At 51.8% G+C, this 15,712-nt stretch overlaps 1 protein-coding gene across 1 annotated transcript in view; it reads right to left on the reverse strand.

Moving 5' to 3' along the window:
- Positions 1–8,816, reverse strand: part of WWC1 (WW and C2 domain containing 1) — a 66,620-nt gene extending 57,804 nt beyond the window's left edge. The window contains exon 1 of the mRNA XM_036391502.2: positions 8,643–8,816. Coding sequence (XP_036247395.1) covers positions 8,643–8,761 — 119 coding nt within the window. The 5' untranslated portion in view covers positions 8,762–8,816. The remainder of the gene's footprint in view (positions 1–8,642) is intronic.
- Between the last annotated feature and the right edge of the window lie 6,896 nt (positions 8,817–15,712).

Genomic DNA, 15,712 nt, shown 5'->3' on the forward strand with positions numbered 1-15,712 from the left:
AATAACTTGTGGTAACTCTGATAATTAAACCTTGTGGTGTGACATAAGAAAAGACAAATATCAAACCTGGCTTACTGCCTTGCTGGCTGACAAGCTGTTTAGGTTAGCTGGATGTGGAGATGACTTCAAGGAATTTCAGCAAAATCTCAACAAGTGGGTCAACTGACAGCTGAGATGGAGAGACCACATGTTGAGAAATGTTGAATAATACACTGAATGGTGGAGTTTAACCTCCTTTTTCCCAGCAGGGTTAACACACCACTAATCAAACACACCTGAGCATCACCACATCCACATCCCAACAAAAAAGCCTGTTCAAAGTAATTATTTAATTTCAAGTTGAACCATGCCAAAAACTCTACAATACCAAATGTTATTCGTGCTAAGAATATTTATTAAAAAAAACTTCAATATGAAAAGATCACCTGGAATTAGATACAGTACAGGTCATCAGAATTTACATAGGTCTTACTATTTTTTTCTAAAAATACCCAGCACCACCCAAGACAGGCCATCAGCCTGAGACACCTCACAGGAAACAAGCTGGATAATTCAAAGAGCTGCATCACACATGACAGCCAAATACTTTCCATTATCATCCCCACCCAAATCCCCTTTGAGATAATTTGCATAAGCAGCTCAAATATATATTCAATGTTTCAAACAGTCCAACAATGGTGCCCGTGCCCAGGATGAGGATGTCAGGAGATGACTCCTCCTCTTCACTCAGGCGCTGTGGTGTGAGAGGTTTCTGCTGCCGAGCCATGGTGCCCATCGGCCTGAGCCCCTCAAAGATGTCCCATGGGATTTATGCACCTGGTGGCGCAGAGGCTGCATGGCCAAGGGGACAGCCTGTGCAGTGTGCCACCAGCATGTCTTCCAGTGGCTGCTTCTAGAGGCTCAGCTGGCTCATGGCATCCAAAGCTGTGCTTTGCACAAGCAAAATTAACCACTAAATTATCCACAGTACGGTTTCACACAGCACTTCTGGGGTTACCTACATTTTCCTGTGCTGCCTGAAGGGTCCAGAAGGTTATTTTACCCACTGTTGTTCTTCTGCAGGCCATCCTCCCTGTGGGGCAGGGCTGTGAAGGATGAAATAGCAGAGAGTCCTCTGCTTGGCAGGGGACTGCCCTTGCTCTCAGTACAAGGCTATTAAGGCAGTTGAAAGTCACATATGAGAAATCTGCAAGCTGCTGCAGGGTCGTTTAAGCAATAGCTTCACTTACACTTTGGTTCAAAGTAGCTGTGTGACCACCTTACATCTCAACTCTGCACAGAGCAGATATGAATGGCTGCCTCTTGAAAGCAATACTGTTTATTGCGTGCTTTAAATCAATAAAGCTTCCCTCCACAGAGTACATTCTTCTAAAATAGTAATTAGGCATTTGAGGAGAACCAAACAGTTTCACTAAACAATACCATTAGTCCTGAAACGTCAGTTTGACATCTCAGCCAGACAGCACTTTGTCAGAACTAATTAATCCCTACAGCACCTCCATGAGATTGAGAAAGCAATTCATCTGTTTTTTAAATGTGTTGGGTACTTATGCTGCAGAACATCGTGGCTGGGGTGGAAGCTGTAAGTAGCAGCACAAACTGAGAACAAACCAAGCCAGGAGAACCCTTCCAAGAGCATGAAAAAAACCAGAGAACACTGACAGCTGTAGGATTTGGCTTCTTTGCATCTTCCTGTTACACACCAAACCTCCTGTGACTATCTGGAGAGTCTTCCAGATGCCACTTCACTGAATGAGTGGCAGTGAAAAGCAGTTATTTTTCTGCAGGGAGCAGTTTTGCCCACTGTTTGTTCAGCCAATTATCTATGCATGTAACTTTAAAGGGAGGAGGGAACAGTAACCTTAGGCTCTGTGAACAAGAACTGAGCTTAAACTGCTCAAATAAAGCCAAGTCCTCATTACCACAAGCAAAGCAAGTAACCTTACTAAACAGGTCTCACAAATGGCAAGCAGCCAGCATGAAAAGTATTTCTCTCCAAGGAAGTGGTCAATCTGCATAGCTCTCCTACAGGTGCATGCAGTAGCGCTAGTCTACATAACTCCAGCTGACTCTGCCAAGCTGCTGCCACCCCTCTTTATTGATTAATTATTCCAGCTAACACTTGCCCTGCTGGTGCAGCACTCAAGGCCACCAGTTCAGCCAGCCCTGGCACAGGGAGACCAGCAAGGCTTTCCCAGCCAGCTGTATGGTCTCTCTCTGTCTCTGAGAAAGGTTTGAAGGTGTCCCACAGGACACAAGTGAGAGCCAAGGCCAGCCCAGGACACGTCCCTGCTGTCCCAGGTGAGCTCAGCCATGTCCGTGCTGCAGGAACGCTGCTGGCAGTGCTGAGCACAGAGCAAGGACAGCCTTGGCAGCCTGCAGCCACCTCCAGGAGCACACAGCAGCAATCATTTCCTAATAGACTCCTCCAGCAACTGAGACTAGAGCCAGTCCCAAAAGGTGGAGTCAGTGACAGGACCCCCCTGAGCCACCTAGCAAACATCACTTCTTTACATACAAGTGATTTCATTAAACTCCTTTGGACAAATCTTCCCATGCCTTCCAATAAATTTTCTGGCACAGTCTAGAGAAATTTAAATCAGATTCAGACATGGAAAATTTTGCTGCAAACTCATCTTCCCCTAACTGTGCTAGCTATGAAACTGCCCTGTGAAGAACATCTTCAGGAGATGCTCTGCCTCATTGCTGGTTTCACATGGGCTCTGACAAGTGAATGCATTCTTCCTGTAAAACTCAATCAGAAATCATGGGGCAGAGCTAAGCACCCGGGAACACCTCCTCAGCTGGGCTGGCAGAGAGCCTGGCCAGGTCAGGTGCCTGGGGACAGTTTCACAAGTGCACCCTCAGCAGCATTCCTGGGCTGCCACCAGAGCCAGCCCCACGCCCACTCCTCCCAGCTCAGTCCCAGCTCTGCACAAGCATAAACAACCTGGATCAACTGTTTCTGTAAATGAACCCAGACAGCAAAATGACATTTTTCAGCCAGACCAGCTTCCAGACCTCACTCCCTGCACTGATACAGAATTTTACCCTGGCAGAAAGAGCAGCTTAAGGTGCCCCAAAAAACAACAGCACCAAGCAGCTGCCCCAGATGCCCAACACTGCAGCCACCTCTCCTGTCATACCCACATCTTCTGGAATTTACTAGCCAATTTCCTGCCATTCCACTGGATGGAGATCAAGATAACTACACTGATATGATAATATATGACCTACATAGGGATGGAATTGTTGATTCTGCTGCCAAATAAGTTTCCAGTCAGTGGCAACTTCTAACTTCACACGCTGTCAGTTTTTGAGGCAAAATTAAAGGAGTGAACTTGTGAGCAAGATGACCTTGCCAGAGCAGAAGATGAAGCTCAGCCTACATATTTCTAAACAATGTGACGTACGGAGATTTCTTCAAAAGCATTCCTGATCCTTTAAGACTCAGAATTCCCCAAGATTCATTAAAAAGCTGCTGAGCTGAAAAAAGCCTCACATTTCTTTTTTTTTTCATGTTCCATAGGGAAGCAAGATAAAATAATGCTTTTTGTCATTCTAATGTCACTGCAAACATCCTCTGTCTCTACACACGTGTGCATAGCACACCTTTAGCAGTGATACCCTTGTTAAAAGCAGCACACCTGGTGTTTTCAGTTCCCTCCCCAGTGTGAGGTGAGCTTACACTACTCAGGATGCACTCTGGCTCTGAAGGCAGCCCCTGCAGTCTCCAAAACATCCAGGCTTGTCTGGGGAGTCCAGGGGGAAAAAAAATCAACCCCAACCCCCCCCAAAATAAAAAAGCCTGATCTTTTATAACTGAAGCAGTGTGATGGATTTCAGCTCCAACCCACTTTTCCAATCTACAGGTGCATTCTGAGCTAACTCATCTTGCAAGGACAGGAGTGATATTAATAAATTAAAATAGCTTCAAGTGTCACAATAATCTTACTTGCTATCCTTGTCTCCTTATATATTAGCACTCACTTAAACCAATCATTATGGCAAAAAGTGAGAACAGCACAAATCCTACACATTAGGACACCTGTTCTGAGAGGTGGCATTTGGATGACTTTGAAGACTGCATTTTTGTCACTCCCCTCTGCACTCGTGGAAAATGGTCATCAGCAGTTTCTATGGGCACACGCTAAGCTCCTGTTCCTTACAAAGCTGTCAGCTATTTTGGGGAATGCAAACAGGAGAAAGCAGCAGATTCACATGTATATGACAGGGTGCTTAGCTAGATATCAGCAAACAAAGGCAACAAGAGACATCAAACTAGCAAGCCTTCAGCTGCATGACCTATGCCACTGGCACTGATCAGAGAGCAGTTCTCTCCCCTGGTTCTTCTATTTTGGACAATTTTCCTCTCATCTCCTTATGCTTACTGATTTTCATCTACAGAAGAGCACAAAGTCTTTTCTGCTGCCTTTCATTGCCCTCCCTTCTTCCAGCCCTTTTATTTTGAAGGATTCTCACACTTAAGTTAGCTACAGCAGCTTTATTCCAGTCATTAAAGTTATTCCACATTTAAGCAAGTAATCCAAAGAGGAGACAGTTACATACGAATTTTCAGCACAATGCTCACATTTCTAAATCTTTAATAAAGGCAGTTTGTAGACCAAGTGTGCAGAGCAGACTGGGGATGAAAAGCTTAAAGATCAGAATAATGCAGAGGAGACAATACTCTGCAGCACTTCTCATAGAGCCTAGAAGGGCATGGCTAGATGATGGTGCTCTCCATATTACATGCCTGGCTTTTCTGCTCTGAAATCCTCAGGCTCAGCAAAGCTGAATCTTCCTGAGTAAATAGGTAGCCCTAACATTAAAAATAGTCAAGATCTTACACGTGACACCACATGCACTGGCCCTCAACCTTGGCAAATCTCTCTACCAAAGCTCTGTTTTGGAGGTTCATACTGGAGAAACCTCCGTGTGGAGTAGGAAGGGAATTTAGGTAGCAAATGCAGAATCTGGGCTTTTATTTAATGAACTTCTCCCAGCCCCACACAGGCAACAAGAGCCTTCAAAAAATGAAGGGCCATCAACTAAGGCACTGCTGCCTCCCAAAATATCTGATGCTGTTTAGTAATTTCACCAAATTTAAGCAACAATTGCTCCTCTTTCAATAGCTTTTATTCTCAACGGGAGTCCAGTGATAGAAGTGAAATGAGACGTTCAGTCAGCTCCATCTAAAATAACCCAGAAAAACCTCCTTACACCACCAGGCCAGTAGGAGAGGACAACAAGTATTGAAGAGTGGGATGGATTATCAGGCATGGCCAAAATTTCAGTGCATCCTGAAGCTTCTGTGTTGAAAGGCAAGGAGAAGTTAAAAAATTTATCCTCTTACAAGACAAGTCTGAAGGAGGGTGTAAAGAGCCCAAGGACAGCACAGCACTGGAACAGGGACTCCCCTCTCTAATCCTCACTACTGAGGAAAGCTGAAATGTCACTCAGGGCACTCTGTGGCTCAAGTGCTGCTCATGCTGATGCCTAAGAACAGGCAGCAGCTGGTGCTGAACTTTTGAGACACCACTGGTATTTTCTGTTTGGCCACCAGCACAGCAGCTTCCAAAGCAGATGCACCCTCTGTGTTAAGAAAACAACTGAGACAGCTCTCTGGCATGCTTTACCAACTTGTACTCCACCATGCTTTACCAACTGGTATGTACTGGTGCAGACCTGAAAGGGCGTGCTTGGGTTTAAAACCATGAATGACAAACTTTCTCCCCCAGGTCAATAAGGTTTGATCTCCTGTCACACTGTATTCAATTCCTGAATTATTTCATTTCCAACAGATCTACCAAAAAAGGCAGCTATGTGAGCTTTCTCTTACAAAAGGGAAAACACAGCAGGGTTTTGGTTTTCCCCCCACTTGTTCAGAAGAATTGCCTTAGAGCTTTTTAACCTGAAATTCCTGTAACGCAAAGTATCTTGATTCCTTTCTGTTACATCACACCACAGGGACAGCAACAGTTAAATCACAAAATTCTTCAGATTATTCAACCTTAGATGATTTCCCAAAATGTTCCAACATCCACAGGTTTCTCAGGACTACTGTGAGTCTTAAAAGGTGCAAGGTACAAGTGCTCTGATATGCAGCTGCTCCAGCCAGGGCTGCAGGCACCTGAGCATCACTGGGGTCAGCTCTAGAGGACAGTGAGGTGCCACCAGGTGCCAGGGATCTCCTCCTGGCAAAGTCCACCAGCCCATCAGCTGAACTGGAGCCATGTGTTAAACAAGAACTGGAAAAGCACCAGCCCAGCTTCTGATTTCACAGCCCAGGCCCAGCTGAGGTCCCACCTTTCACCCATCCTGCTGCAGAGCCCGTGTGCCCGCAGCCAGGGCTGCTTCCCTGGCAGCATGCTAAACCAACCTCAGCAGGACTGCAAACCTGCTGTCACTGAACAGTGGGATGCAGGCCCTGCACGCCCTGCAGCTAGATGGTATCCCTGCTCATGTTTACTTCCACTAAATTAAGCTAGAATGAAAGATTTAGGGAAGGTTTAAAAACCTGTGTTCTATCTTTCACTACCAGTTGCTACTCGCTGATCAGGTTTACAAAGGTCCCCACTGACACTGGGTTCAGAGTGAGCCCTAACACACACTTCTTCCTCCACATTCCTCAAACTTGCATTTCCACAGCCATGTTACCCACTGTCTGTTGCTTTTTGCTGGGTTACAGACAGAATGTGTAAGCACAGCACACAGAGCACTGTAGCAAATTCACAAACCCACGTCTCAGCTGCAGCAATCTTAAATATGACTTGTAAAAGGCTAGCCTTTCAATCATTTAAACTTTATTTTAAAGTGATAAAGTTCAATGCTCAGTGTGTAAATCCAAGTTCACTCCCCTGCAGGGAACAGGCATCTTTTGACCTGAGCTGATGAGAAATCCCCCATCAACTGGGTTTCACAGGCAGTGGTAATCTCTTGGCAGAGAAACTTTGTCCCTGTATGGCAAATGAAAATTTCAGCCCATACAAGCTCACAGATGATGGGTAAGTGTTGTGCCACATAGTAGTTCTACTGTGGACCAGCAGACTGTTCAAAACCTTGTGGATTTTCAGGGGCAGTTTCCTTGGTAGCACTACTGGAAGATGACTCAGACACAAAGCTCGTCAGGGCCACGTGTATTCAGGTGTATTTCTATGTGCACAACAAGTGTCATGCGATAAGAGTTATCAGAATGTGTTTGATTATTCTCCTCTAGCAGTGGTGAGCAGGTAATGATTCTGTGACAGCTCAGTACACATGGCTAAATAAGGCACCCATTTAGTCATTTCTGTCATTCTTGAATCACTAGCCAAGGACACACAGGAATTTTTATAAGCCTGCACTAGGCCTATTAGATTTCTCACTCATCTTCATCCTCTGAACAGAATAAGGATGCCAGGAAAGCATTTCTAATTTAAGCTTCCATCGACTTTTATGAAGGTTAAAGAAACACCTTGGAACAACTCTGTTACTGGCCCTTCTCAACCACCTTCCTAAAACTGAACCCCAAGATGAATTCCAAGGCTCTGGCTGGCAGCAGGTTACATTTGTGTACAGTACACACAAGGATTATTCCTGGAATGCAGAACACTCCTTGAAATCTTGTAAAACTGGACAATCATTCACTTCCATGCGTAAGAAAAAACCCATCTAAGTAAACGGAGCGAAGGCAAAGTCCTGACATCCCACCAAGAATGGAAGCCCCTTGAATTGATGGCTGGAGCAAGGGGAAGAAAGGAACACAGGTTCAGAAATTGCCCTTTCTGCCCCACAACAAGAAAAACGCTCACTGTCAGACGGGGAAGTGTGTGAAACTGGTCAACAACAAACTGCACAGTTCAGGTTGCTGGAATTTCCAACTGGGAAATTCACTAGGATGGATTTTTGAGTTCCTGTTTCTGGGAACTTCAGCTAACAAGGCATTAAACGAGAAAGTTAAAAACTTCTAATTTCAGTGGTGATCCAGTAGCTGAGCTTGCTGCACGTCCAAGCTCCCGTGCTCTGGCTCACCATGATTGCCTCAAGCATGGAACTACAACAAGCTAGGACAGAGTGTTGCTTGGAAATGACCCCGGTATTGAGCAGCACCCTGTTTTCTGTTTATCTTACTTTTCTAAGTGAGCGCTGCAGGAAAAGAACAACTCAGAGCAAGCAGGAGCAAAGGGATACCGCAGGGAAGAAGGCGGCAAAGAGGGGCGATCAGAGACACACCCTGAAGTCCGTGACCTCCGCGATGGCGAAGCTCGCTAAGGCCACGTAGCTGCCCGCAGAGGTGGGCCACGATGCAGGACAGGGCCCGCCGAGAGCCCTGCGAGCCCAGCCTGTCCCTCCGCACCGCACCGAGCCACCGCGGCTCCCCCCGCAAGGGCCGCATGGCTGCGCCGATCGCGGCGTGCGCTGCGGCCCCGCAGCACGGCCGGGGCCGGCCAAGGGGAGCCCCGAACGGCGGCAACACAACTCGCTGAGCCCCCTCCATCCCTCCGCTCCCAGGCGCCACTGCCCGGCCAGGGCCGCAGGTAGCGCCACCGCCGTCCCGCCCTGCCCTCCGTGCCGCGGAGCCCGAGCGGAGCCGGGGGACGGCAGCAGGACCGGCCGGGCTCTGCCCGCACACGGCGGGGTCCCCGCCCGCCACCGCCCACCTGTCGCGGGGGTCGACCCAGCTGGTGGTGCGGCTGCCGTGGTCGATGTAATACACCTTCCCGTCGTAGTCCCGCGCCTCCTCCCAGCCCTCGGGCAGCGGCAGCTCCTTCCGCGGCATGGTCCGCACCGCCGGCCGCGCCGCCCCATGCACCGCCGCGCTGCGCTCCGGGGGCCGCGCCGGGGCTCCCCTCCCGCGGGCGGCGCGCAGCGGTGCGGGGGCCGCGCCGGCCCAGCCGCGCAGGGAGGCGCCGCCGCCGGGCAGCCTCACATGCCGGCCCCGCGGCGGGGGCGGCGCGGAGCGGTGCAGGGGGAGGGCGGCGGCGGCGAGCCCGCGGTCAGCGCTGGGCGCGGAGCCCCGGCCGCTCCACCCGCTCACGCCTCCATTTCCTGCTCCGCCAGCGGCCGCCCCGAGAGTCCCGCGGCGGCACCGCCCCCGCCCCGGCACCGCCCCCGGGCACACCCACCGCGTGTCACCACCCACGGCCACGCCCCCGGGAACACCCACGGCCACGCCCCCTGGGGACACCCACGGCCACGCCCCCGGGGACACCCACGGTCACGCCCCCCGGGGACACCCACGGCCACGCCCCCCAGGGACACCCACGGCCGCGCTCTGGCCCCGGGCCCCCCGAGCTGCGCGCCCCCGAGCGCCCCGTGGCGGCGGGGCCGGGACGGTGCCAGCCTTGGGGTTCGGGGGCCCCGCGGGGCCGGAGCACCGGGCCGGGGCCGGGGACAGCCGCCAGAAGCGCTGAAGCGCCGAGGGCGCAGCGCGGGTGGCGAGGAGGGGGTCGGGCTGCTCGGTGCCCTGGAGGACACGGCCGGTGCCGGTGCTGGCAGCGCACGGACCGGCAGCAGCAGGAGGTGGCCCTGCCCCGGTGCGCTGCCCTCGGGTGGCCCGGCCCAGCCGCGGTTGGCGCCCCGCAGGAGGTGGCGGGGAGCCAGGAGCCATCGGAGCGGCCCAGGGAGTGACAGGGGTGACTTTCTGTGGGTTCCAGAGGGAACGCTGGTGGCAGCTGGAACCTGGATACACTTGGACCATGGGGAAGCCGGGTTGTCAAAGTAGTTGGGATGGCACAGACAGCCCCGGTAGAGCCGCACCCGCAGGGAGGGTGATGGTGCCTACCCCGCGGGCACCGACCCTTCCTGGGCAGCCGCTGCTGGTGCCCGAGCGTGGCTCTGGCACAGCTGCCCTGCAGCGTGGAGCCTGTGCCCAACACCGCCTGCTCTCCCCACATTTCAGTCATTTCGGCTTGAACAGCCAGCCCATGACAAAATGTCACAGTAAGAGCTCATGCAGTGACACGCGATGGGCCGTGAGCCGAGGCGGGTGACCCCAGGGTGACAGCAGGTGCCCAGCGTGGCGTGAGGGCAGCTCTGTGAGAGGTGGCACTTTCCCGGCTGAGCACCAGCCAACGCCGGGCTCCTGCTGCCGAGGGCGGGGGAAAGCGAGAGTTGTGCAGAGCTGCAGCTATTGAAACAGCAGAATGGAGCAGGGATCCCTGCCAAGCACAGGGGAGCAAAAGGAAACTGGAGGATGGGAAGAAGGGAGCCTCGAAGGGCTGAAGAAAAGTAAAAGTGAAAAAGACAATTAGAAATAACGTCTCACTTTTTGTGCCATCCCACTTTTGTGGGATTTTTTCTACCAGGCTTTCTGACAGCCTGTTGGGAGTCAGAGCTGCTAATTCTCTGGAGGCCGAAACAGACTGCGGTAGCAGTTGGCTGATGAAGTGGTTGAGCAGGGAAGAAAATGAAGACAAGGAAAACTGAAAGTGAGGCATTTGGAAAATAGCCTGGTTTAACCCCATTCTATCTGAAGCCAGACTGTGTGGGCCATTAAATAAGTTGCCTTTATGAACAACGCTATCCACAAGGCTTTTAAATTAATAAAAAGTGAAAACTAAATGAATAAACACTGTTTCTGTCCACAACTCTAAGTGGGACTTGTGATTTCTTTTGACTGGGAGCACTGGGGGCAGTGGGAGCACAGGGAGCACGGGGAGCACTGGGAGCACTGGGAGCATGGGGAGCACTGGGAGCATGAGGAGCACAGGGAGCACAGGGAGCACTGGGGAGCATGGAGAGCATGGGGAGCACTGGGAGCATGGAGAGCACTGGAAGCATGGGGAGCACTGGGAGCATGGGGAGCACTGGGAGCACAGGGAGCACTGCGAGCATGAGGAGCACTGGGAGCACTGGGAGCACGGGGAGCACTGGAGCATGGGGAGCATGGAGAGCACTGGGAGCACTGGGAGCACTGGAGCATGGGGAGCAGTGCTGTTCCAGCAAGCAGACCCTGGCAGCACTGAGAGCACTGGGAGCACAGGGAGCACTGGAGCATGGGGAGCACTGGGAGCATGGGGAGCATGGGGAGCATGGGGAGCACAGGGAGCACTGGGAGCACAGGGAGCACTGGGAGCATGAGGAGCACTGGGAGCACTGGGAGCACGGGGAGCACTGGGGAGCACTGGGAGCATGGGGAGCACTGGGAGCATGGGGAGCACTGGGAGCACAGGGAGCACTGGGAGCATGGGGAGCACTGGAGCATGGGGAGCACTGGGAGCATGGGGAGCACTGGGAGCACAGGGAGCACTGGGAGCACTGGGAGCACTGGGAGCACGGGGAGCACTGGGAGCACTGGGAGCACTGGAGCACGGGGAGCACTGGGAGCACTGGGAGCACTGGGAGCATGGGGAGCACTGGAGCACTGGGAGCACTGGGAGCACTGGAGCACTGGGAGCATGTGGAGCACGGGGAGCACTGGGAGCACAGGGAGCACTGGAGCATGGGGAGCATGGAGAGCACTGGGAACACAGGGAGCACTGGGAGCATGGGGAGCACTGGGAGCACTGGGAGCACTGGGAGCACTGGGAGCACTGGAGCATGGGGAGCAGTGCTGTTCCAGCAAGCAGACCCTGGCAGCACTGGCAGCACTGGGCCGGTGCCAGCTGAGGGTACTGCATTTCTGCAGGGCACTGGGATATTCACTGCAGCTCTTAGTTTCTCTTTTCTGCTTTGAATTTTGTGGATAATGGTGTTTCTCTCTTTGTAAAGAGCTCAGTAAAGTGCTCAAGACATTTCAAAAGGGGAAATGTGGAAATAGGAAAAAAAATCAGCAGCAACCAATGTTTTTAAATATTACAAGAGAAGTAAACAGCAAAGTGATAACAAATTATTGTGTATTTCCATGGTCCTGTATTTCTGGTCCTGTGTCCCAGCACTTCCAAAAGGCGTGTTTATTTTAAAGATTTTTTTTTTCGAATTTTCAGACCATATTTAGAGCATATAGCAAAAGTCTGTATGTAAAGAATCTGTCCAAATACCCTTGCTTTTCCAGACGTCATCAACTCTATTTAGGAAGAAAGTAATTGTGTACATTTTTTAAACATAATTGCTTTTGAAATAAATACCTCAGAAAATATTTGCGGGTAGTTCTGACTCAAGTCAAAAGATTTTATTTCTCCACTCCTCTTTATTTATTAAACCAGAAAAAACCCAACCTGTCATTGAACCATATGAATTTATAGATGTAATCAGGAATGTGCATATGTAACTCACTCCCTTTTACCACTTACATTCACAACAAAGGAATTCAGCGTTATCAGAGTCTGTTTGAACTGTAAAACAATAAACAAACAGGTGATTGTTTTCTCATGAGCAAAGAAGAGGAAGGTTTGGTTCGTAGGTAAGCTCTTAGCTATGTGAAAAGGAAGAGCAGAGCAGAGAACAAAGTCTGCAGAAAACGAATTGTTTTTACCCCGGGGTCAACATCTCCAGCATGACCTCATGTGCTGCGCCCCCAATCCCACCGGAGCCCACAACAGGCTGGTTACAAACTGCTCAGTAACAGGAGCTGCCTACATCTGCTGCTGGCCTCTGTTCTGGAGGAGCTGGCTGCTTGATACTCAGGTTTCTTTTTTCCTAGTACATTCAAAAGTCTCTAATTTTGTACTTGACACCTGAAGTCTGTTCTTAATTGAGTGCAAATAACAAAAACTCAAAGGTGAAAAGTGGCTGAGGCACAGTATTGGTCTGTTAACCAACACCTTCAGATATCTGAACTGAAATAAGAGGAAAAATGGGTTTAAATTCAATTACCAGGAAGCAATTACATGTAACCAAAATGCTACATTTTATTTAAAAACCTCCAGTATTTTCCAACTTGAAACACAGTATCATTTCTGTGGAGACCTCCCTTACTGTTCTAGAAAGCCTCTTCCCTATCCTGCCCACCCCCAAACTGAGTGTCAATATTTTTCCCTTTCCAAATGGAATTTTATTTTTTTAGAATGGTTGAAACCCGGTTTGGAGCAATGGAACCTTTCATTGTGGAAGTAACCCGAAGCTTTCCTGCTTTCAGAAGCTGTTTCCAGCCCAGCAGGAGGAGCAGAGGTGCCCAGGAGGCAGGGAAGAGTGCACACAACCTGCTGTACTTTCAGTACCAACATGAAAGGGATTTTCTGTAAACAAAAGCCACCTCATTGTTTTCTTTCAAGCTACTCCTTAAAAGACCCATTGCTGGAGGCCTTAAATAAAAAGAAAAGGCAGCTGATAGCCACAAAGCCATCCTGTTGGTGAGGCAGGTGCTGGCTGCACTGCGCCCGGCGTCCCCTGGTCCTGGCACCCTTTGTTCCATCTGTCCCTGTGTCCGTGTGTCCCTGTGTCCCTGTTCAGGGCACAGGGAACGTGTGGCACAGGGCTGCCCCACACTGGGCAGTGTGGCCGGGGAGGGATGTGAGGGATGGGGAGGGTCACAGCTCCCTGTGGCCAGGTGGCCATGAAATAGTGGCCACTAAACAGGAGCTGTGCAGCAGCTGGGTGTCCCAGGACACCAGGAAACCTGCTGGCTGGATTTTGTCTTCTTCATAAGAGGTTTCTGACTAGTTTGTTCGCCAATCAAGATGCAATAGAACCACACAGATTCACTGAGGCTGGAAAAGACCCTTAAGGTGCTCAAGTCCCCAGCGGTGGGGCCATTCCACGGGGCTGTTATGGCCCGGGGTCATACTGCAGTCTGTGGGACAGGCCCCAGCCACCCCTGACTCAGGGCTCTGCCAAGCCACGGGGCAATATTTACACTGGTGCAAATGTTCAGGCCATCCCCTGCCATGGGCAAGGCTGGCTCTAGCAGGGCAACATCCTTGCCAGCATCCTTAACAGGGCAGGAAACCTCTGTCAGCTGAGCTCTGCCTCAGAAGGACAGGACACATTGCAGGACACCTGTGACAGCTCTTGTGACTCCTGTCACAAACACGTCACTTGGCTGCGGGTTTACTCTGTGCTGCCTTCCCAGTCCTTGGCACTTTGTACACCTGCATCAAGATCTTTATCTTTCAGCAAACAAGCCTGCAGCGAGGGAATAAATTCCTGACTATGACCTTTGGGTGCTCAGTTTTTTTTTCACCCATGAACAAAACAGTAAGAGGTGGATTTTTACCCCAAAATAACACTTATCTCTTGCTTTATTAAGCCCTTTTGTGCCCACTGGAAGCACTGCCATCATCCCTCGACATTGCTGGGAAGTGCAGGTGTCTGTGTTCCCATAATGTGTGGACATGCCTTGTCACAGGCTCTAGGAGCTGAGTGTGTCTGTGAATCTTCTCCCTTGCAGTAACTGGGAACTGCTGGACCCATCTGGGAGATGAAACTGGAGCTGTCCCCTGCGGGGCATCAGCAGCTCTCAGCAGCTGCCCCACAGGTGTCACCCAGGTGTCACCCAGGCGTCACCCAGCCCTCAGGAGTGGCCACGGGGCTGGCACTGAGCTCCTCAGCAGAGGCAGAGGCAGCTCTGCCCTCGGCTGCCAGGCCTGGCCCTGAGATGGGAGTGAGGAACGGGGCCAGACACTCACTGCGTGTTATAAAAGTTTAAAGATAATGGTTAATAAATTCCCATCAAGCTGTCATGGAGATCACGTCTGGCAGAAAAATGAATTGGTTTGGTATATATTGCTGTTATCACTGGCTCATTATTTGTTCAGAAGTCAGGGAGAACTCCTCCCACCAGCGGGATTATCCTGATCACACGTGAGCTCCCGAGCCTCCACCTTTCTGCCCTGCGAACGAGAACTTTGGCATTCCTGCCAGCAGCACGTGTGTCTGTCCGGGCACCCCTGCCGTGTGTCTGTCCGGGCACCCCTGCATTGTGTCTGTCCGGACACCCCTGCCGTGTGTCTCTCCGTGTGTCTGTCCGGACACCCCTGCCGTGTGTCTGTCCGGGCACCCCTGCATTGTGTCTGTCCGGACACCCCTGCCGTGTGTCTGTCCGGACACCCCTGCATTGTGTCTGTCCGGACACCCCTGCCGTGTGTCTGTCCGTGTGTCTGTCCGGACACCTCTGCCCTGTGTCTCTCCGTGTGTCTGTCCGGACACCTCTGCCCTGTGTCTCTCCGTGTGTCTGTCTGGACACCCCTGCCGTGTGTCTGTCCGTGTGTCTGTCCGGACACCCCTGCCGTGTGTCTGTCCTTGTGTCTGTCCGGACACCTCTGCCCTGTGTCTGTCCGTGTGTCTGTCCAGACACCCCTGCCGTGGGTCTGTCCGTGTGTCTGTCCGGACACCTCTGCCCTGTGTCTCTCCGTGTGTCTGTCCGTGTGTCTGTCCGGACACCTCTGCCGTGTGTCTGTCCGTGTGTCTGTCCGGACACCTCTGCCCTGTGTCTCTCCGTGTGTCTGTCCGGACACCCCTGCCGTGTGTCTGTCCGTGTGTCTGTCCGGACACCTCTGCCCTGTGTCTCTCCGTGTGTCTGTCCGGACACCCCTGCCGTGTGTCTGTCCGTGCCAGCGTCCCCTGGCACCCGGGCGGGATAGCGGGACACGCACAGGGCACGCAGCTCACCCATCACACCGAGCGTGACAGGAGGGGCATTCCTGCTCGGGGGCAGCTTGTGACAGAAACGCGCCCATTGCGGTGACCCTGGTGACGCTCCTGAGCTGCACAGAGGCGCCGGTGCCACCGCGGCGCGTCCCCAGCCCAGCGGGGATGGGTGCGGGGAGCGGCGCAGCCAGCGCGGTGTGCGGAGCCAGGGCAGGGCGGGCAGGGACACTCGGCTTTGCCTGCACAGTTTGTGTTTCTCACC

This window comes from Molothrus ater, chromosome 15, assembly GCF_012460135.2.
Source record: "Molothrus ater isolate BHLD 08-10-18 breed brown headed cowbird chromosome 15, BPBGC_Mater_1.1, whole genome shotgun sequence".
Taxonomy (NCBI): Eukaryota; Metazoa; Chordata; class Aves; order Passeriformes; family Icteridae; genus Molothrus; species Molothrus ater.